Below are 24,067 nucleotides of genomic sequence, written 5' to 3' on the forward strand. Positions count from 1 at the left end.
ATGCAGTTTGAAGAACCTGCTTAAGCCATTCTACTTCTGCTAAGAGTTCATTTGTAAATTAACAATATTATAAAATAAGCAACAAAATGAGAAAATAATGATAGCCCATGGCTTGAGTGGATCAGTAGATCTGCATCCAGAAAATAAATACTGAAGAAGCTATAAAACATATTCTGCTTGAGCAGGTGTCATTTAAACAAAGCTGCAGGTTCTGTTTTACTTGCTTGGCAGCTCATGTATGACAGACAAAGAAAACAGCAGTCCTGACAGAAGAAGCAATGACCATAATAAGGGTTCGATCTAACAGATAAACACAAATGAGGTCACCTCAAAAACTGCCACCTGAAACAAAGGAACTATCAAAAAATTGAGAACTCACTGGTTAAAACGCTGCTGCTCTCATTAATTCGTTCCCCATCTGACTGTCATTTCTTCTATACAGTATTATAAAATACAGTCAGTATTTAAAGCTGAAAGGACTCAAAGGACCCAAGAAGTTGCTTTTGGTTCAGGGCACTCTGTCATATTCAATAGAGGCTGTTTAAATAAAAAAAGAAACTGTAAGTACTGCATTTCTCTCACAATTCAGCATGGTCATTACAAAGTCATTGTGCTTCTGCCACTCCATACATTCCTTCAGCTGCCTCTTTGTAACTCATTGCAACAATCCCAAAGCAGTGATTAAGAAACAGGAGAAAGTGGTCAGGAGTTCTGACAATTTAGGTGATGGAAACCACTACCACCAGCTACCCCTGTGCAAACTTTCTTACCAAAGAAATGCCACAGCTGTATGGCCCCCAAAACACCACAATGCCCTTCCTTAGTGTTTCACTGCAAACAGTGCCTAGCAGGCAAAAGTTGGGATCACCGCGTAACAACTGGGACAAGGGGAATGAAGAGCAAAAAATATTTAGAGGGGGAAAAAACCCTGAACAAAACCAAACACCATGAAGGTAAAAAGAGGATTTAAGTAACCCAATTCACTGCTTTACTGGAATTGGGTTGCCAGAAGCCAAACAGGTGAAATTGAGCTGAAGTCACCATACCTTTTACACACATGTCTAGAAAATCACAACTGTGAAAATTATCACTTCCAATGTATTTCTTTAAAAATTAATTTACCTAAGTACCAACAGGCTCACAAATTCTCCTGTTTTAATGGTTTTACTGTCAGATCTCCAAAAATCAGCACTTTTCCACTTTATCCTTCACATTTAGTGGGTACCAGATGAGCTCTGCCTTCTAGATCATAGATCAGGAAAATGTTTCCTCCAGATTTTTCTCAAGGGAAAATAGAAAATAAAAGTGCTTTTGGTTGGAAGCAGTCCTGTCTTCTGCAAGAGATAAAGAAAAAAATACCAAACACAACTGGCCATTTTGTTTGAATCCAAAAAATGTAAGTCAGATCATAAAGCCACAAAGCATTATTTTTAGAGACAAATTATTCTAGTATAAAGGCATTTGCTATTAAAACATTATGGGTAACATTTGTCTAATGTGACGTCTGCATGAAAAAAAAGTCTAACTACATTTTGCTTTTTAATAAAACATCTATTTTGAAACCAGATGGCTAAAATTCCCTTCTCCTACTGTACAGTGTGTAATAACTAACTACAGCTTCCAAAGAGGGACCAAACACCACTATGTTCTATTTATATGCACACAATTTATTTAAAACTAAAGCTGTGGTCTGGTGCTGTCAGGCAGTGCAATGTTCTTGCTGTCACTCAAGGTGAGGAAAGAAAATGCAATCCATTCTGGCAACAGCTGCTGCTATATTAGAATGGAAAGCTGCAGTGTCAACTGCTCTGAGATGACCCCACAACCAGAGTCCAACCCTGCACCACCACAAACCTCGCTCTCCCGCCCTCCCCAAACCCAATCATTTTACACGGGCATCCAGTTTTTATCAACAGATCTAAGGCATGTAGAAATAGAAGATTTGGAAGTTTATTTTTTTTCCAATAGCGTGTAGGAGTCTCTTAGTGAGTGTTTAGATTTATCATGATCACTGCATATACAGAATCCAACAGAATTCTTCTGCAGAGTACTGGATAGGTTTTCCATTCATTTCTGCTGCAGCAAAACATCAGAATCCACACATAGGAAAAGTGCATTTAATGTTCATGTTTACATAAAGCACTCATCAAGAACAGACTACAAACAACGCTTAGAGACCATCTTTGAATGCCTTCAGCAGCAGGTCAGCTGCCAGCCCAGGAGACAAGACCCCTGCAAGAACTTTTTCCTCCAGAAGCGGGATCTTATCCTTGACGGCCAGGTGAGTGCGGAAGTGCTGCAGCATGTTCTCCTGGATGAGGTTCCACATCCACACCTTCTGCTGCCGGCGCCGCTTGGCCAGCAGCTCGCCGCTGCTGAGCATGAGGTCGCGGAACTCGGCCATTTTATCCCACATCTCCGAGATGCCCTCGCCCGTTTTGGCGGAGATGCGCATGACCTGGGGGGTTCAGGGAACGGCCAAAGCTAGGTTACCTGCTGGCCTCGAGGCTGCCAGGACTGCAGCAGGCAGATTGCATGGAAATCAAGACATGTGTGAGGGAAGCTTCCTTCAATACCTGCTTCATGAGGCTCTAAGCATTTCTGTGCCTTTCCCTCCAACCCCCAAAAATCTGGGATTCTACTGACTAGAAGTAGACCCTGAGATCCATACTATTTGGGATATTTGTCCAACTGCTTGTTATGAGAATCATTTTTAGTAAATCCTTCAGCTAAGAAGCACATTAGTGCTCCTTTACTTAAATGTAGAGTTAAGTGCATATTCTGGTAGCTATTCTTTCACTTAAAATATGCCAGAAACAAGGTATCTTAAATTTTATTTTTTTTAATCTTTGCTTTCCAGACCAGGAATTAATGTTGCCAATAATATTCCAGAAATCCAGCACAATCTTTCAAATAGAACAGCCTGGTGGGTTTGTTTTTGTTTTTTTTTAAAAAAGCTTCTCTCCTTTTCCACACTTAGAAAAGAAAGGCTAATCCTCAGGCAGCCCAGCTGATTTAAACTCAGCTTAATGGGTCAACTTCAACACCAGGGTAGAACAAACCTCCTTTACAGATAGTTTATTTTTAAAGGAAGTGAGAGTGTGTGCTTATTGTATATACAGATATTAAAAACTAGTACTGAATCTTCTCCTTAAAAATCCACCAAAACCTTTTAATAGATAAAATACAGAAAAATAGCTTTAAAACTGAAGACCTACAGGATAAAAATTCCCATTTTCTAGCCATTTTTATTATGTGAGAAACTAAAAAAAAAAATTAAAGCCATAAAGGAAACACACGAACTAGTGAAAGAGCAAAGATAATCACAGGCTTCAGAGTTATAAGAGAGGGAGAAGCAGATTAAGGGACATTTTTAGATAGGCACAGTTTACAAAAAGCAAGTGAAGTTTGCACCACTTCTGATGTCAGTAATAGCTCTGCTAGTGCAGAGATTGCAGCTCGGGGCAGAAATCCTGGGGAGGAGAACTGGCTTTGCAGTGTTTCATGTGGCACACCCTGAGATCAGAGGTGAGGCATAGACAGCAGCAATCACCTCTCCAGCACACTGAGACTGAACAACCAACTGCAGTTTTTAAAAAGAGCCCAAGGACACTAGGACAGCTAGGTGAGAAGATACCAATCTTAACTCATTCAGCATGTTTTCTGGGGGGAAAAAATACAAAAAAACCCCCAAACACATCTCCAATACCCAAACAAAACCAAACCAGACCCAAAAAGCCCCACAAAACACAGGGAAGTCCACAAACCTTTGGCCTCCAAACCTTGGAACGCTTGCGGAGCAGCTTCATGGCACTGACGTACTCAGCCTGGATCCTCCGGGCAGGCACAACCAAATCACCATCAGCCTTGTTGATAGCAACCAGGTCTGCCATCTCAATGATGCCCCGTTTGATGCCCTAAATGCAGCAGGGACAGCAATCAGGAGTACCCAGAGGGGCTGCGGCACGCTGATTCAGCACAAAAAGCAGGTCAAAATGATTTGGTAGTTTCTAGTTTTCTCCCCAAAAATATATATAAGTAGTAAACATGTCAAAGTTAAGCTACAGAGTATCAAAAGTTTACATCCTAATACTTTTAAAATTAAAAAGGGAGCTTAGCTGTGCAGTAAGTGGATGACACTGAAAATACTTAATAATAACAGTGTAATGGACAAAACACTATTGATATGAACTTTCTGCACAGCTACTACATGCTGAATTTAAGTTTCTCTTTCTAGTCCCAGGCAGTAACCAATAAGAGAAACTGAAAAATACCTGTAATTCATCTCCACCCGCAGGTGGTAGCAGTAATATAAACATATCAACCATATCAGCCACAGCAAATTCTGACTGGCCCACACCTAAAAAATTAAATTCAGAATTTACCATTTACTACAAACTTTCAGTCCCATTAATAACAGTAATTGTGACATATCCCAGCACTGCCCCACAAACAAATTCCACTATAACAAAACAAAGAGAACAGAAAACACAACAGTTTAGTAAAAGACATACAGAACTAGAAAACAAGACAGAATGAGCATTTGTGTCCAAGCAGTGACCATGTACAAAAACACGGGCAAAATCAAGGCAGGGATATGCAATTATTAGCACAGCTTATTTCCATATCACAACAGGGCAATCAAAGCAATCCCTAAGCACATACCTACTGTTTCCACAAGAACAACATCGTAGCCTCCTCCCTCGCAGAGCAGAATGGCTTCATTTGTGGTCCTTGTGACACCTCCCAGCGTCCCACTGGTTGGAGATGGTCTGATGTATGCATTCATGTCTCTTGACAACTCAGTCATCCGTGTTTTATCACCCAGCAGGGAACCTTAATGTTAAATTGTTTCAGAAGTGCAACACAGCCAAAGTCCCCCTTCTCCCCCCTCCCCACCAAAAAATGAGTGAGAAAAGACAAGACAGATCTCTCGTAAAAAGTCAGTCAAATAAGAATATCCTAGTTATAGTTGCTCAAGACTTAACTGAGGACTAGGAAGCTACTGTCTGGTTCTTCTACTTCCCAGAAGCTGGAAAGGCCTGACAGGCAGACCTTACTGTTACCAAATATGAAGAATTTGTGCTAGGTCAGAATGAATTCTACAACTCCTGAATGGCTTTTTGAAGCCTACACACATCAGGCCACACAGCTGATTCGTGTCTGCTCCTGCCCAAAGGGACAAATCTCTGCATCATAATTCTGACACACCTTGATGCTGGATGTTTTGTTTTAGGAGAGCTGACACGTGTCCCTGCCTTCCTTCTACTCAAACAAACTGCAAATCAGATTCAGCGAGATCTACGCACTCAATGCACGCTCCAAAAGATGAGAGATGATCGATTCTTCCAACACATTTTCTTCCACATTTTGCTACTCTACTCATGCATCCTGAAGGCATGCATCAAAGAACACAGTCCATCTTAGCTCCATCTCATTGCAATGCTCTAGTTATTTCTTTATAAATAGTTACACACCTCTAACAGCACAGAAGCTGGAAAAATTAATGATGCTGCTTGGCAGCTGCCCCTTATGGAAAGATCAAAATCAAGACTGTATTATTTGTATCAGAGATATCAAGAATCAGGCATGTTCAACTTGTAATTTCCCTACAATTTTTTATTGGAGAGTTAGAGATCACAGCCTGTCATCAGTAATCCTGCACAACTTCAAAAAATTCAAATTTAGAAAAATAAATTGTAAAAGACTAGAAAAGAGGAAGTCTGAAAGAATTACAACACTGATACAAATTTTCCAATTTTGTATCACATAGGAAAAAAATATGAAAACTTAATTTCTTTTACATTTTACTGTTATAGGCACCAAATCTTCTTCCACTTGGCCCAAAGGGATACTTCAGTAGTTGACAAGGTATTAGAAGAAACTTGACTCAAACTTTAATTCACACTCACCACCACTTGTACTAGAGGAAGGGTCTACAGCCAACACAGACACTTTGTGGCTTCTTTCCGTAAGCATCTTCCCAAAGCATTCTATGAAGGTCGACTTTCCAGCACCAGGAGGACCAGACAACCCTAAATAATCACATTAGGAAGATAAAAACATTTTGTTAGTCAAATAAATAATACATCTCATGAATACTATCAACATCTAGTTGATAACAATTCATACTCTAACACAGCATCACAAAATAAAAGCAAATAAAAGCTATGCCAAAGCAAAATAGGAACTTGGCAGCAGCATTTCACCATCCCTCCTCCTATTGACACCAATATAACATTGGGTTTATCCACATCTATTTCTTCCCTTCCAAATAAGATTACTTGTACTGTATGACTTATCCTTAAAAACTTTCAAAATGTTATCTATTACAACTGGATTTTTCAGAATTACTACAAAAGAAACATTCCAAAAGGAAAAGCAAGGCTGTACCTTGAAGAGCTGTTCTTTCCAAAAAATGAGGCCATTTATTTGCATGTCAAAGCTCACAAACTAAGATTAGCACCAAACTTTTCTCACTCCCATGCCCCAGTTCTTGTTCTTACTACCTTTGTACAGACAGGAGAGATGACAGCTGGGCATGACACATGTTAGCAGTCCTTCTCTTTGTTAAGGGAAAAACATTTTACAGCTTCCAGGAGAAGCAGGTTCAAGTCTCCTTCAGCTGAAAATCAGGCTGCTTAACAGAGGGCCATAAAACAGGAAGGTGCATGTTTTTCCTTCTGTAGACTAAAAAAGGGATTCAGGAAATGTCCAAAAAACACCTTTAGGAAAAGACCAGGTGTGCTTGAACACATCTTTCCCTAAGTGTAGATAACATCTGCATCAATCTGCAAAGTAACTAATGTTTCACCTTATAATGGTTACACAACCGACCCTGAATAACACACTCCCAAGAAGCAATGATAATTTCTAAAGCATTTTCAAAAGCATTTTTCATCTCAAGCCATAATTCCACTGGACAACAGAAGTAATCTAGATTGGTTATAAACCACAAAAATATAACAATGCAAGACCACAGACCACAAACAACAGTGATAATAAAAGGTGAGGACAGTAATTATGTGTAAGCAACTACTAGACAAGACATAAAAGGACTAACCCACTCTAAAGGCAAGTGGCTTTCCTTGATTTAACTTTTCTTGTTCCCTGTGGTAGGATAATACCTTCTGAAGGAGCACCTGGGCTACTTTCTTCTTCCTACTCTGAGTTGATTCTATGAGTGTAATGGATTCGGCTAAGCAGGCTCTGTGGCCCTGGATTAGCCCCTGGTAAAGTCTGTCTACAAGTCTCTGCTCCCGATCAGAAAGCTCCTCTGCTTGCTGCTCAGGGGCTGCTTGCTGGCACAGCTCTCTCCTCAAAGCGTTTGATGAGCAAATCCATTTGGTGTGACAGCCGTGCGCCGGCCCAGGAGACTCAAGGCCCAGGAAATCTGCTCGGGAAGTGAAGCGAAAGGTCACGAAGTAAGTTCTTCTGGAGAAATAACAACGAGGGAATCTCAGCAGCAAACAGGAGATCTTCATCTTGGCTGGGACCAAAAAGTACCAGAGTTGTCAGTTCACTTCTGTTTGCAGACACTCTAAAGAGAAGGAAAAACATTTTTACTTTCCTCAAAGCACTTGTGAAGACTCAAGTTTATATACACCCCGATCCTCAGCTTTGATTTTATCTGTATCCTCTGCCTTAAATAAAAAAATGACCACCCCCTTTTCCCGTCAAACAGACCCAATAAAAACACGCTACAGAATCAAAAGCACAGCATCTCTTTATTATCATACTTCATAAATGAAAATATCAAAAAAGTACTTTTAAATACGCCTCTGGGAGCACACGCAGCACACTACAAATCCAGGAGCAATCAATCCTTATGCTTACGGAAATGGTGGCACATTCTAGTTTGACGGGCTATTTTTAGGGTTGTTTTTAACAATTATTCGGAACGAGGGCACATTGGCACTTATTTCCACCAGAAAGAGGAATAAAGGGGAGTGGGAGAGAGTTCAGACACAAGAGCATTTAGAAATAAACAGGAGGAGCTGAGGCCTCCCCGAGGCGCCCGGGCGGCCCCAGCCCCGCCGCCTCAGCCCAGGGCGGCCGCTGAGGGGAGGAGGGCAGGGAAAAGCCGCCATTCCCGGCCGATGCCCGACATTCCCGGCCGCTACCCGCCATTCCCGGCACCTACCGGAGCCGCCCCGCTCCGCCCCGGGAAGTGACGCCCTCAGGCTGAGCCGGAACCCGCTGCCCCGCAGGGAAAGGGCTGGGAAAGGGCCGAACAGGGCCGGGAAGGGAGGGTGCCGAAGGGCAAGGAGCTACCCCGCCATTGCCCGGGCCTCCCAGAGCGAGGGGTCAAGGCCTCAGGCCTCGGGTCTGGCCATTCCATGTGTACACAAACTTCCATGGCCGGGGAGTCACAGTCTCCCTGCTCTGGCCTTATTAAACTTCCTCTTCAAATTTAGTTTCCTGTCGTGGAATGTTGGTTTATCGTGAGGCGGGGTTTGTTTTGCTTATTTTTTTTAAACTATTATTATTTCTCCAGTCATCTCACAACCCTTTTTCTGCCCGTCTTCTTGTTAAGGTACACAGATCTATTTCCAGTGAATGTGAACACACAGAATCCAGTGGCTGAGCTGTTCCCAGTGCCTTGCACTGTCCCGCAAAGACTTTTTCACAGTTCCATCACATGGGCAGTGAAAGTGAGAGACTATTAAATAGCAGGAGTTTTGTTCTGAACTGCTGAATGCACAATTTATCTCGCTGCTGTTATTCCGGTCCAGAAGATGATGATACACAGAGAACTGAACACTTCAGGGCTAAGAAAATATGCAATTTTGTGTGCCTATCAGCATGGGATGAAACCACAGCAGAAAGAGACAAGAGGTTCCATTTTGAAATAGCCTCATGAGGTCTTTCTGTTTAACCAGGTCTTCATTCACCAGAGTTAGCCTGGGTCACTATAATCTCTTCATTAACAAGCTTTCTAAGGCTCTCTGTTTCAAGTGCTGTACTTACACCTAGGTAGCACATCCCCACTACTATTTTAATGGCAGCAGAAACAACAAAAAAAAACATTCTACTACTTCTTAATTTATCCTTCAGTTTATGCCCCTTTGTGTTCTCTGAAATTGAATACTTTTGTCAGTGACCTTGGTGAACAGGCATGGAAAAGTGCACATTTCATCAATGCTGAAGAGGAGAGGGGATTGTTCAGTTCTCTATGATAACCTTGTGGACCGGAATAATAGGAGTGAGATTAAAGTGTGCACTCAGCAGTTCAGAACAAAACTGCTGCTCTTTTATACAGCCCACCAGCTGTACTGCCAATCTGATATGGCCACAAACAGGCATGAATGTGCTCTAGAGTCATCTCCCTGCGAGAACTGTTTTCAAGACTTTGCACACTGATGAGGTCTGGAACTCCAACTTGCTCAAGTCATCCTCTTTTTTTGTTCCCCTTTCCCCCCAGCTCTGTTATTCAACAAGTTTGCTTTTCACCAGTCAGAGGCTACAGTCTCCAAATGCCAGATATGAGGAAGACTTCCTATTGCCTTGTCAATGATATACACCCTTTCTTTCCATAGTCTCTCATATATCAGGGATTATATAGGTCTGCTAGAACTATATGCACTTCTACCACCTCTGATTTCTTTTTACTATAACCTCATCCAAAATATGCAAAATACTCTCTTAGAGGCTGGATCATATCTAGAGTCTTCTTAATCTACATCCTGCCTTCTTAATCTACATCATGCCATCCAACACAGTATTCTTGTGTTTCTCCTATAGTCTTGTAATGCATGCAACCAAAGAGGGGGGGGTTTGGTTGTTATTACACACAGCCCAATAAATTTTGGGCAGACTCACTGCATTTGTGCTTTATACTCTCCAACAGAGAGATTTCTCTTGGCTTCTGTATTCTTTATCTGTTCATCATTAATTTACATAACATTGTTGCTGAGCTATTCAGGAGAGTAATTCAGTAGCTTTCTGCATCAGGCTCTGTTTCTCCTTTTTCTTAAAAATTATCTTTCAAATTTGGGGTGGGGGGGGGGAGTGTGTTTGTGGATTTGGGCTTTTTTTAATTTCAAAATTAAGTCATATTCTGTGTCCTCTTTGCTTCTTTTCCCCAAGGGTGTCAGAAGAATAAAAATGCACCCTGCATAGTTATTCCATCACAGTCTGCAAACTTCTCCAAGATTTAAGAAAATTATTTGGTTTAACCTCCTTGCTGCAAATTTATCCCAGTGTTAAAGAAAAGGGTACTGCTGGTAACTCATGAAATAGCAGTCTTCCTTCTGAGCCAATACTAAATCAAACATCCTGTAAAGTGTTATAAATATTGTGCCATGAGCTAAAGGTGCAGGGAGGCACAGACATTCAGGCAAAATGTGCAACCGAATCCAGATCATTACAAAAGAATAGAAAAGGACCCTTCTGTAACTTCTCACAGCAGGAATAGTATTAACACTAGAATCTGCCAAATTCAACCACGCAAATTTACATTCCGTCTAACTGGCTTCCCCTTGCAGTTTTAGTTGGATTAGTTCATTCTTTCTTTCTCTGGCAACGCTGATTTCCTTGCTCTGTTCACCTCCTCTTTAAGAAAACCCAATGTAATCTTTGTGCACATAATTAATACAATGATACTTAATATCATCACAGACATTTCTCTACAGCAATGTGCTGTAAAGGCCAATACAAAACCACAGTCCTTGCCATGGTACAAACTGAAAAGACAGTGGGACCAAATGAGACCATTTGACCTTTATTTCAGAAGGCAGCCTTCAATTCATTTCAGTTTTCACAGAAGCAGAGAAGTTTGATCCAACCACCTCTTTACAGAAAACAGAAAGCAAGGTAACTACTGATTACAGCCTTCCTTTCAAGAATAAAGGCTAAGCTTTTCAAGGACAGTCTTAGCACTCTAGACAAAATATACCTTCTACCTTATCTTAGAAGATAATTGGACACCTGAAATGAAATCACTAGAAAGCATATTCACAGCTGAAAGTTTGCCTGTTGAAATGCAACTTGAGCCCAGGCCTCAGATCTGCAGTTACAAGATTTCCTCAGGCAAGGAAACACCAGAAAAAAAGGCCAAAAGCTCTGCAACTGTTACACCAATAGGTGTTTGCTGACTGTGAGCATCCCAAGGTGTTTTTACAAAGACCAGGACAGAGCAGCAGGACAGCTGCCTGGCTAGGTGTGGAGAAAACAGCCTTTCCACAGCTTCCCAGGGCCAGCCACCTACACAGGAGGACAACTCCATGGCTGAGCAGATTCTCTGTACCTGTGCTGGTGGGGAACCAGAAGGTTGTCAGGGCTGCTGGAGCCTGAAAGCCTGGAGAAGGAAATTTGCTCTTTGAGCTTTGGCTGAGACCTACAAGAGAGCATCTGAAGAAAGCAGAAGGAAAAAGGATCTTAAATAATTATGGTTTGTATTTGTGTAACAATTTTATAAACAAGGAAGCTGAAGCTTCTTGACAAAATCTTAGAGCAGTGACTTCAGTGTTTCCTTGTTGGTATGAACTGAGCAGTGATTGCACATTAGTGAGAAATTACATCAGCCATTACAGGAAAGTTTTCTACTGCTTATGCACAAGTTTTTTAATTGTTAATGATGCACTGCCTGATGTGAAATGATTTTTAAAGGGGACAGATAAAACCATCTTTTCTTACAAAAGCCACTGTCTTTTCTGTAAAAAAAGGAAAGACATTTACTATATAGGCAAAACCCCCAAACATTATTCCTATACTACTGCTGGTTGTAAAAGCTGTTTAAATAATGTTCTCCAAGATCAGTTCATTGTTAAAATTATAAACCTGGAAGAGCAAGACACTTGCCAGTAAAATAATATTTCTTTTTCTTTCAATTAAAAAAGTATTTAAAAGCTTGGCTTAAAGAGTATGTTTTTCTCCATGGCCACCAATGACTCATGATATCAAAATATTTCTCATGTAGTTCATTATTACACAGCTGAAAAGGAAATAATGAATTGCCTCTTCCTGTTTTTTTTTTTTTAATACAGCAATTAAACCGTACTAAGCATATTTGTAAACATAAAAAATATAATATAATCTGACACCTGACTTTGCTGAGACACCCTTATTCCCAGCTACTTTTTGCTTAAGGAAAGGCCTAATTGGTTGCAGTTTTTAAGTTCTGTAGTTGCCAAAAACTCATGCTGGAAGTCTGTTGGGTGGACATTTGCTTGCTTACTCTCCAACATGCCCACAAAAGCAAGACTTTGGTCTTGCAATCCAAAATTGTGTGCAAGCTAAATGTCCCATTTTTCCAGGCAGCTGTAGCAGATGGGTGTGAAAAGGACAAAAAGGGTAGATTCTGCTAAGATTTAATGCTGTATGATCAACCCATCCAGAAACAGAGCACAACAGCATTCTGAAAGGCTGTCTGACTCAGAAAGGGCTTGCTAAAAAGCCTGTTGGATCATACTGTGTGTCACTGCTTTGCCACAAAGTAAACAAACACCTTCATGTAAGTACACCCTACATTTACAAAGCTTAGCCTAATGATACAAAATATTGTACCACAGAACTAAGATTAAAGAAGAATCCTTAAATAAGACAAAAAGGGAGGCAAAAAACTCCAATGTCCAAACAACAAACACCACTGCAGTCATAACTGATGCAGTTGCATGGGGAAAATTAGCATAGAGCATATGGAAAAAAGTCAAATATTTGTTTTGAGGACCAGCTAATAGAGGTCCCGTAGGGAAATTTGGAATCTTTTTGTTCAGAAGTTGGTATTGTCATCTAATTGCTTTCCCAACTAGGTCCAGGTTTAGAAAAGAATTCTACATTCAAGCAGCAACTCCATCTCAATATATCATTATATTATGCTGCACGAATCAAAGATGTTCCACCTGCACTTCCCCCCACTGGAAATTAGCCATTATTTTGTTGTCTGAAAATTTGAGTGCAGAGGAATAAAATTGAGAAACAATTCCCGAGACTGTCGCCATGAGGCTTCCTTTACCTCTTCTGGCCAGAAGGGGAAGCTAGCGCTATGTGGCTGATTCACACAGCCCGGATGGACTGAACACACGGGAATTCAGTTCACCACCAGCATCGAAAATCTGCCCTGTTTGGCCACGGCAGAGTGTAACCACCTGAGGAACTTAAACATACTGAACATTTATTGAGAGTGCATCCAGGAGCCTTCAGAGTGTAAAATACAAAAGCCTCTCTGCAAGCATGGGTTCCATCTCGGTTTGGAAAATTGCTCACAGAACACCAGCAGCAAGTGGCTGTAACCCTGTTCAGGAGTCCCTTACAGTGAGTTTCTGACTTCCCAGCAGGATTTTGCTGCTGCCCTATCTCTAGTCACTGCAGCAAGTCAGGGATCTCTGGGTAACATAAGGCTTACATAGAAATGTTGTCTTACTTCCCCACCTAAACCAGAAACAAAATACAAGGCATACATTTTAACCAAAATTCTGCTACTGTGTTAAGACACCTGCTCAGAGTATCAGTGTGGGAAACAAACAGAAAACTTTATCGGACACATATGAATAGTTGCCTTGTTGCATTAATATTAAAGGTTTTTTATTGTTTAGAATGAAGACAAGAAATCTGCAGTACTCACAGCTCAGATGGTTTGTGATTATCAGCATCCTTCATCCTTTTCAGAGCAGATTCAACTGAATTTTAGTATGGAAGGGGATAGACTGAGGGTTTATTTTTTTCTGATCAGCTATTCCATTTCAGTTTCTCAGCATTGAAAACTCAGCTGTTTATTTGACTTAAGCCAATCTATCAGACTTGCTAGATGGCTCTTTCCACAGGGCTGTGGAAAGAAACAGCAGCAGTCAGATGCCAAAAACTGTAACTAGGTCTGTCCAAAATTTCTAGTTTTGTATCTATCTGCATGTCTCTAGTCTGGCCTAGACTCAGGCTTTCTGCCATTTCTGGAAAGAAACTTCCAGGAACACTTCACTTCTAGGAACTTCCAGGAATGCTCTCTCTTGCTCAGCCAGAGGCAGACTATTCAAATCGTCAGTGGATGAAACATTTAGAAAATGGACATAGGAAGTCTTGAATACAAGTCTGGGTTACACACAGACACACAAACACCATCCCTTCCCCCTGTTTGCCATTTATTCCAGGAGAACATATCCCTGGTGCTACCTTCTTCTCATGAAGTAAGACAGATACTAAAACAGATGCTGAGTGTGTCAACGAGTGTGCAGTCACCAACAGTGGAGGTCTGACAGTAGGCCTAACAAACCTATTAGTTTTTTTAAAATAATATAAAAGGATGGATTAAGCAAAAAATTGATAGTGTTGCATTAGAAGTATTCTAGGAGGCCTTCTGTGCTGCAGTCTCTCCTCATCACCATCCCTTTCTGCTGCTAACTTCTTGTATGGACTTATTCTAAAAAAGACAGAATGAGTGGAAACTGAAAGGATTAAAACAGCAGTTACTTGCAAAATGAGATGTTTCTTGAAGGGAAGAGAGATGGATTTTGTCTTCTTATATTTTATACTGAACACTGAGCTATAAAAAATTTTCTGCTAGCATCAAAAAATGCAAGAAAATTACAGCTCAAGTCAGAGCTCTCAGCTCTTACTCCATGTTTCAGAATCACATGTCAATGACATTTCACCTTCCCAGTGCTCCTGTTCCAATGAAGGAAAAGTATGTAGTCATTCAAATCCATACTTCCTTTAGCTGGTGCTCTGGAAAAACATTTCATATTTTAAAGTGTCATGATCTACCCATCTAGTTGTGGGAAGCATAAAAATTCTGATATCATCTCCTTAGAGTGCATCCATTCTTGTAACTAAGTCTATGAAAAGAATAAAGGTGGCATCAACAATCTGTTATAATGACAGTGTTTGTATCATTTCCAATTACACAAGTAACACTTCTCCAAAGTCATTAGTGCCCTGCCATTATAGCTGTCACTGCTTCTTCAGTCTTGCTGCTCTGAGAGCAAAGACTCTGTGGGTTCCTGTTAGGAATATTCATAAGCTTCAGGAAAAGCTCTTTCCCAGATGGTCTTGTATGAGGCATTCATACTCCAGCATTCCCCATGATGGCTAAATGCTCATAGAGAACACACTCCTGAGCAGAAGTGAGGTTTGTTACTGGGATAGCTGTGCAAATCAATGCATTTTTTAGCTGCAGCTCATCCTTAACTACACAGGCATATGGAACAAGGAGAAGAGGGGGAAAATAGTTTTGCCAGCTTTACATTAAATCACTATGTCTCAGTAGGTATGAAAATATATTCAGGCATCCGAAGGCATCCTCAATATCTCTGGCAGAATTTAGCTCTTCAAAGTTCAGACCAAGCCCTAAACACAGCACACAGCAGGAAAGCATCGAGAAGGCCTTTCCTATTCCTAATATGCATTTTTCTAACCTGCCATTGACAATCTCCAATGACCAACTCTCCAAAACCTATCCAGATAACTTCTTAGTGTTTAATATCTTAACTGACACAAATCTCTTCTCCCTGCCCCTAGTATTAGACTCAATTTTATTCTGTGCAGTTTAAGACTGCAAAGCAGAGAAAAGGAATTGAACTCTTCTTCCCCAGAGTGGCTACCTACACATGCTTCAAAACTCCAGGTTTGACCCTTTCAGTTAATTTTAAAGCACATTTATTATTTACCATGATGTTTTAGAACAAAACTTAGTGAGCAGGCAGCTTCCTCGCTTGATTCTGCCACCATGCACACAAACACTCCTGCATTAGTTACTGATGACTGCAGTGTCTCAGAGGCTCAGACAGCAGGGCAGCAAGTAATTCAGCAAAGGTTACTTCTGAAAACCCTTTGGTCAGCTTTTCTGGAAGAAGACTACAAATACCTAATGCTAGTTATCTAACCACATACTTTCTTAATGAATGCATTCTAAATAACAAAGACCACATTTTAAAGTCTGACCTGTAAAAGAAAACTCTTTTTGTTCCTTGTGATCTAAGAAAAAGATGACAGCACATCCATTTTTTTTCCATTGAAATAAGACAAAATTAAAAAAAAACCCACCCAACTTTTGCCTCCTCACTTTAAGGCAATTTTTTAAAACAGTAACTCTCAGATGCTTCTTGGATAAATATTTTAACTCTTATTTAAAAAAGAACTGTGAATACTTAGCAAACAACAGTTTAAAGAGTTTTAGTGTTAAAAGGTATCAGAGTAACAGTCAAAAAAAGAAGGGGCAAGAACAAAAATAATAGCTTAGTCTAAGGGGGTAATCTTTGTCAATTAGTTTAACTAATCTTTTCTGAGCACCAATCTGGACATTCCACATGATCAATTTCCAGGAGATATAAAACTTAGTTTTAAAATTATTAAAACTTATAATTTTAATAAAAATTAAAAACATAATTTTTAGCTCAATTATGTAAGAGTCCTGAGATTAGGCCAACTTTTTCATAGAATCATTGCTCATTCTCACAAGAGCCTTATGAAAGCATCATGAAATGAAGAATGCCTCAGGATTCACAGGAAAACATGATGGAAACCCACTGTATTTCTGATGGAGTGACAATCACTAAAGGGAAGTGCAAAAGACAATAAAAAACACACAGACATAATATATAACTATAAAGCAAACCCATTTTGTAGAAAGGCAAACTTTAACCAAATAGTAGAAGAAACATTCTAACTACAAAAGTGATTAATAAGTGGAAGAAGGTATATAGAGAAGCTGCAAAATGCCTTCTAAATTTTACTTTAATCCTACAGAAAGCCCTTCTGACTATCCCATACACCACTGAATGGATGCACTATGCAGCCAGCCCCTCACCTGGCCAGCATTTACTGCACTTCTGCATGTGCAGAACATGTACAAGGCTCAAATACACTTCTAATGCAGCATTCCTGAAAGAATTTCTCACATATCTTTATGCACCCAAAGTGATGTTTTAGTTTTTCAAAGTTATTTTCCCTCCCCTCACAGCCCTCTGGCTTTTAGATTGATCCTTTCAGAGGCAGAAATTCATAATTCATCTGAAGAACACAGCATCTGTTCCATTGTGAGATCTCTCCCTGTGGCTGGGTCAGCTTTAGCCAGAGGGAAACCACATGGAGCAAGTCCCTCCAGATTTTTCCCTTTCCTCCCATAAAACTACAGAAGAATAATTCATTTCAGGGAGGTGGAAGGGAAGAAAGTGAAGCAGATCCCTGTACTCCCCCACTGCAGGTATGAGAACTTAAATTTCTCACCTGTTTTCATCCAGCTTTCCAGAAAAACAAAACACAAAAACCCAACCAAAACTATTCCTTAGAAGTAGGAATATTATCTTACAGAATGTGTCTTCTATAAAAAAGGGATATTTAAATTATTTACAATTCTATAATTTGTACCTTAGTAACAAACCTGCAATACTAGCTTAACCATCTCAGACTTGTAGTCTAGAAGCTACATTTCTAAAAAACCCACAAAAAATAAACAGGATACTTCAAAAATGCCCAACAACAGAAATTAAAGTACCCCCCACACAACTGCTTGTTTTTCAAGGTATACACCAAGTATTTTCTCATGGTATCACATGAACTCATGCTCTACTTTTTTCAGTAACCAGCCCTTTTACTGTGCTCTTCAAACTTCTGTCAGTATGGAGGAAGAAAGGCTGTGGAAGGAGGGAGCAGGCCACAAGTACTGAGAGGTAGGAACTTCACAAGGAGCTTCTGCATTTGGAAAACTAAAACCAGACACAGGATATAATCCATAGCCCATAATTTGAAAAGATGGAAATTAAGAGTGCCTAATTATTACATATGCCCTAGGAGGATATCATCAGTCTATTGTTACATTCCATGGTGTTCTTTTGGAGGAAATGAGGCCAGCTTTCACAGACATACTAGCCAGCACTTAGAAGTACACTGCATTCCACCTCCTGACAACTGCATACTTAATTTGCTACCTTGCTGGTTTTTACTGCTTACTGTCATCAGAAACTTCTGATGACCAGAGAAACCTTGACCCAGGGTGCAGGTCCAGCCTTGTTCCTGTGCAAACACCAAAACCTTCACATGTGCAGGCTTTCACCCACAAGTGCTGCAGATAGAACATTTGTGTGTCAGATGGAATTTAGAGAAAAAGAGTTGAATGTGTAAGGCAACATCTGGTACCAGCCATTCATCCCACATGTGGAAGCCAGTCACAACCACGTTTTCCAAACTTGTGTGGCACTGAAAGGTTCCCAGATGGAGATGTTACTTGGCTTAGGCTTTCAGCTACACTCAGTCCCTTACAAGGGCTGTTTCCTGTCTATGTGATGGGCAATGTCACATTTTTCAGGCATTTCAGATACAGTTGTAGAGAATGAATTTTGACTGGGCTTCTTGTATACCCCACCTGTGTCAGGCCATGGTAATTCTCAACACAAGGAGACACAGTAATGTTTTACAAAACACAAGGGGTGACAAAAACATGGACAAAAAGGAGTAAAGCCCACATATTCTGCATATCCTTATTATCAAAGGAACAACAGTGCAAGAGCACCCAGACAACTCTGAAACAACAGTGAAATAAACACCAAATACAACAAGAACACTCATAGTGTGGTCAGGATCTTTTCCCCAGTTTTATCCAACAAAATGCTCACATTCAAGACCAACCTCCATGTTCACTCAGCTGCAAAGTTCCAGGTCTGACCATGCTTGGGATTGTTCCCTGTAATGGCACTGCCACACCCTTGTCACCCACCCACTGCTGCTGGCACAGAATTGGGCATTTCCTGTACTTTCTCAGGTGATGGTAAGAAAACCTGGCTGTGAACCTTCCCTTACCACTGTACACAATGGATCTTTTTCCAGTGCTTCTGCTGATTACTCACAGTATGGATTCATCTGGGGCTCTATGGTGCCAACAGATCCTAGGAGAGAATGGATGGCCCCTCATTCAAAGTACACACTGCCAAATCAGGCTCCCCAAAATTGAGGCTCCCACCTTGAGGTAACAGCTCAGACTGCTGTATGTGCCCTTGCCAACATTAAGATATCTCAGTGCTTTCCTAAGAATCTTTTTGAAGATGGTCAATTTCTAGAGAGTTTACTGGTTCAGTATTTTGATTGTAAGCTGCTTTCTATCAGTGTAAGATCAAATTCAACCAAAGATCTACCACTTTATCTGTTCAAACTTGCTCCTGTGACCTGGGGAAATCACAGGGACACCTGAGGCAATGATGTGATTCCTGAAAGACCAAGAGCAACACAGTGGGTCAGAAAATGGAATGGCCCCAGTGCCCAGAGTGTATTCTGAATTAGAGCCATATCAATCATTAGCAGTAGAGTTACAAAGAAACCCCACACCACAATTAAAAGCTACCCCATGAAAGAGTATTTACAGAACTGCTCTCTTAGCACAAGATAAAAACCCAATTCTTGAACTTTTGAGTCTCCAGTGCATGCAGATCAAGGTAGCTTCTTTCTGTGCTGCTTGAGAAAACAGCATGGCCCATTTCCAGCATACAGAGGGATCAAGCTGTGTTTGAGAGGTTTGAAAAGCGTTTGTAGTCAAACCATTGGCTGAATCATGTTCAAAATGAAGCCATGCTTGGATCCAGTTTCTAAACAGTGCTGTTGCCAACACTATGGCCTATGGTGATTTTGACTTGAGGAGACTGGTCCACAAACTGGGAGAAATATCTGATGGGACAGCAGCCATCTTTCAGTCTCCACATGTATATCTGAAAACACTCAGGATTACCAATCCCTAAAGTATCAACAGAAGGCAGAAGTGAAGGGCTCAGAGATGAGACAGACCCTGCTCTCCTGCCAAGAACCAAGTGCTCCAAAAAAATAGTAAAGTGTTACTGCAGCACTGCACACATGCAGTCTCATTCTCCTGCTTTTTCTAAGCTCTGCTCAGTAATCTAAAGGAACAGCAGACCGAGAAGTTCAAAGTTATATTAGGAGAAAGGGGAAGGCAAAGTTATGCAGACCATTTTTCTTTATAGAAAAGAATGTTTTTACATGTTACAGGGACATTGGGGAAAGCTGCAACAGGAAAATCAGAATATGTTTTACAAAAGCAAACTGTGCTCTCCCAGCACATCTAAGCAAGTGACCGCTCCACATAAAGCAAACTCTGAGCAAAGAAAGCCTGTAATATAACTATAGGTCATTTTCTATTTACTGTAGTACACAGCTGTAAGTGGCAGGGTTTTAGCACTGCTATGAGATATCTTAACTCCTGTCTACAATCTGGAGCAAGTGACAGTGTTTACTTCTTCAAAATTAAACTACAGCAGCCTCCTCTGAGCTTTAAAGATTTAGAGTCTCAGATGAGCTGGCAGGATCATGAAGAGAACATACAGAACATTCAATTTATGCCTTAGTGGCAGGATAAAAAGGGGAAATCACAAGCCAATTCTTAAGAAAAATGATCAATCTGCACACAGTAGAATAAAAAAATCTTAACATTCCTTAAAGATGATTGAATCAAATTCCAGACTTTTGGACTGTTTGCAAAATTTGGGGGTTTGTTTGACATTACTTTTGATTACTTCAGTCACAGAAGATCAATTAACAACATACACTGAGGATCATTTTTAACTGCAAGGCATTCATCAGACCTGCACAAAAACTGTACCCATCTTGTCCATTCCCTGCAGTAGACCCACTCAGCTCTGTAACCACATCAAGCCCAGTGGATGTAAGCATTGTCAATTTTACTGGAGCCACTTCTGTGTTTGCAGCAGGCTTTGATCAGGAGGCTGCCTCTCCATCACACCTGCCTCATGAAAAACAGTTCACCACATACCCCAGGGGACACAGCCCTCCCAGCTGAAGGGACTGCAGGTGGGGTGGATGAAACAGGAGCCACCTGTCAGACACCTCAATTAAACTGAACAAAAGTGGGGAACCAGAGCCCTCTGCCTCAGCAGCTCCCAGCATATGAAGACACACAGACACATGACCCAGAGTGGCACAGGGACAGCACCTCCTGGGGATGACAAAAAGCAATTTGCAGAGTTCAAAAAAGCAAGAGAAGTCATCCAGAATATGGAAGTCACTGAGGGAAGCTTAAGAGAAGAGAGAACATCCCCTGAAGGACAACATGGCAAGGGTGTCTCTCTTCACTGAGTTAAGTCAAGGACAGAGAGGGCCAGAGGAAAATACAAGCCATTTTCCCTTCCCTCCTGCACAGAATCACAAATGTATTGAAGAAAATGAACTGTGAGATGATGCATGTAAAAAATGTACTGCTCTACCACTGCTGGTGATGGTAGAGTTATGTTGTATATTTAGGCAAGCATCCAGAAAAAGGTGACTGCCAGTTCATGGCCATGAATCACAAATCTCAGGAGCACAGTAAGAGGCTACAGTGTGCTTCACAGAACCAACCAGCAGCAATTACTAAAGAGAGCACCAAATCACAGCTAACTTCCAAGGTGTCCATCAAAGGTTTAGTGTGGGATAAGGCTAAGGGAAAGTCAAGGAGATAGGCACACCAAGAAAGGTCCATTTCAATTTCAGACACCTCTACACTGATTTGTTGTCTTCAAACAATGATACTCACACCTGTATTGCTTAGAGGCTAAAAAAGACAACTATAGTTGTCCTAAGACAGTACAGGACAATAGCTACAGTAGCAAGAGCAGTGATTTAGCAGCAAATGGCTTTAGCAAAGTAGACAGCAATACCAGGTTAGCAAGCATTAAAAGCTCAGGCTCATGATTATGATACAGGATATGATAAAACATGAATTATTTTTTCCATACCTTCCTAAACCCATACAGGTAAGCATGACTACCTCTCTTAGCCTTCAACAAATCTTTTAAGCATTCACCAGATCCTCCTAAATGATTAAAAAGTCATCTCTGCTCAGGGAGAATTATTTGATTTTACAGCACTCAAAAGCCAAAGCAGAGATTTCAAAACACATTCAGCTCCATGGAATTATTTGTGTCCACATATACTGCTTTCCTCAATACAGATATCCCTGTCTTTTCAGTTACTCCTAACAGAGACTTGTCTTGGCTTTTAAGTAGCATCTTCTGTGTCTAACTCTTGTTCAAGGAGATTAAATGGAGCAAATTATGAGGAAATAAAACCAAATAAGCAACAGGAACTTACCTGGTTACAGAGCTGAAACTGTAGGCTCTGTCCATGTTTTTAGTTCTCAACATTCTCTGTTTTGTGAGAGGTCAGCAAGAAACTCTTTTTCCTTTCATTCTTGTCATTTGCCTTTAAAAGCTTTCTGACTCCAACTATACAAAGCAGGGCAGATCAGAAGGAAGACTTCTTCAAAATGCTCCAAAAATTTTCACAGCAGCCTGAAGCCAGCAGTTGCTTCTTCCCAGGTAAGTTCTGTCCTACCTCCTCTGTTTCTGGCTGTTAGTCTGTTGTGGTTTAGCCCCAGCTGGTAACTAATCACCACTCAGAGACTGCTCCTTCACTCACCCCGGGTGGGATGGAGGAGAAAATTGAAAGGGTGAAAGTAAGAACACTTGTGGCTTGAGATATTGACAATTTAATAAGCAAAGCAAAAGTTGCACACACAAGCAAAGCAAAACAAGGAATTCATTCACCACTTCCCATGAGCAGGCAGGTATTCAGCCATCTCCAGGAAATCTAGGCACCATCACACATAACTGTAACTTGGGAAGACAACTCCATCACTCCAAACACCCCTCCTTTCTTCCTTCCTTCTTCACGTTTTACGTGCTGAGCATGACTCCATATGTCACAGGATAGATGCTGGGTCAGCTGGGGTTGGCTGCCCCAGCTGTGTCCCCTCCCAACTCCTTGTGCACCCCCAGTCTCTTCACAGGTGGGGTGGGAGGCAGAAAAAGCCTTGGATTTGTGCAAACCCTGCTCAGCAGTAAGGAACTGCGTTATCAACACTGTCTCCAGTACAATTCCAGAACAGCCCCATACCAGTACTGTGAAAAAAAATTAACCCAGACAAAAGCACCTGAGAGTCTCAGGTGCTACTCCAATCCACTCATCTCATTTAATGAAGTGCAGCTGAGATATTCTGTGCCCTCATATGAAGGTACACTTTTTCCTTGCACATAGTATCTCCACACCACAAGCAAAAAGCTGGAGAACAGATAATGAAAATATTATATACCCAGCACTTCAACAGTATTATAGAAAAATTGACAACAGAAGGAACTCAGAAAAACTGGGATCCTGCATGTCCCACTTAATTCAGATTACTGCTGAAAGTTTCTGAGGCACTGCAGAGCTACTATTTTCTAATTCTAATCCCTATTTAGGAAAAACAGAGAAGCATTACAGCCCAAAACATAAAAGACAGCAACATTCAAAGCAGCCACAACATAAAACTGTCTTTTCTTACTCCAACGCTTTTTCAAAGTTTATCAAAACTTGCACAGGATCATCCAAATAGGAAAACATCCAAGTAGAAACACTCCTTAAGACTTGCATGATGGATGGTTACAGCACTAATTAAAAAAGAAGTCACTACCTCACAGCTGCATTCCATAAAAAGCAATGAAACTGTTGGGAACAGCTGGGAGTTAATGTAGCAGGGGCTGAAAATATCAAAAACAAAGACAGTGCCTGAGCAGCAAACAGCATTCTTCCACTTTTTGGTCATCTCTAGATTTTATTTATTTTTAAGACTTACATTTGCGCTATGACCACTTCTTTAAGAAAAAGATAAGTCAAACTGATTCTGAAAAGAGACCAAAAAACCTGTTCTTGGAATGTAAAAGCAGCAGGTTCTTCTCAATAGGGAACTTGTACATTATGGATTTTTTCCCCTGAGCAAGGGGAGAACTTTTAATTTTTTAATTAAAAAAATGTATATACTGAGCCAAGCTGTGGAATTAACTTTAACAAAACCACCAAAAAAAAAAAAAAGGAAAAAAGAAGAGAAAAAGGTGGCATTGACTCATACTCCAAAAAGGGCTATCACTCAATTACTCATTACAGAGACAGACAGATGCATTCTGTGTCTGGCTGAACACACACTGAGCTCTGCTGCTCGGCCTCCCCTTGCTCCTGAGTTTAGCAGGGCTACTAACCTGTGCTAATCATTACATCTAAGCTCAGCACATCTTCATTTCTAGTTGTTCCTCCTCCAAGACCACACCTTTATCTGGTTTGTTAAGAGTCTGCTAAGAAGTGGACAAGACAAGGTTTTAATCAAATG

At 40.7% G+C, this 24,067-nt stretch overlaps 1 protein-coding gene across 2 annotated transcripts; it reads right to left on the bottom strand.

Annotated features, from left to right (window-relative positions):
- Positions 1–1,930: 1,930 nt before the first annotated feature.
- MMAA (metabolism of cobalamin associated A) lies at positions 1,931–8,235 on the bottom strand. Of its 2 annotated transcripts, none has more exons than XM_054633377.2 (7): positions 8,144–8,235; positions 7,064–7,540; positions 5,913–6,035; positions 4,666–4,836; positions 4,275–4,360; positions 3,768–3,917; positions 1,931–2,458 (listed from the first exon to the last, which is right to left on the bottom strand). In XM_054633377.2, exons 2-7 carry the CDS (start codon positions 7,482–7,484, stop codon positions 2,171–2,173), a joined length of 1,239 nt encoding a protein of 412 aa, XP_054489352.2. In that variant the 5' UTR covers positions 7,485–7,540; positions 8,144–8,235; the 3' UTR covers positions 1,931–2,170. The 2 variants fall into 2 exon arrangements, with proteins under 2 accessions (XP_054489352.2, XP_077033092.1); XM_077176977.1 differs by having other exon boundaries at positions 7,768–8,155.
- Positions 8,236–24,067: the final 15,832 nt, after the last annotated feature.

Source organism: Agelaius phoeniceus, chromosome 4 (assembly GCF_051311805.1).
Source record: "Agelaius phoeniceus isolate bAgePho1 chromosome 4, bAgePho1.hap1, whole genome shotgun sequence".
NCBI classification, from domain to species: Eukaryota; Metazoa; Chordata; class Aves; order Passeriformes; family Icteridae; genus Agelaius; species Agelaius phoeniceus.

Coding starts and splice junctions, on each gene's coding strand:
- MMAA (XM_054633377.2), bottom strand. CDS start 7,484: ATGAAGATCTCCTGTTTGCTGCTGAGATTCCCTCGTTGTTATTTCTCC. Junction 6,036..7,063: donor GCCACTTGCCTTTAGAGTGG/GTTAGTCCTTTT, acceptor GTGATTATTTAG/GGTTGTCTGGTCCTCCTGGT. Junction 2,459..3,767: donor CCAAGGTTTGGAGGCCAAAG/GTTTGTGGACTT, acceptor TGAACCCCCCAG/GTCATGCGCATCTCCGCCAA.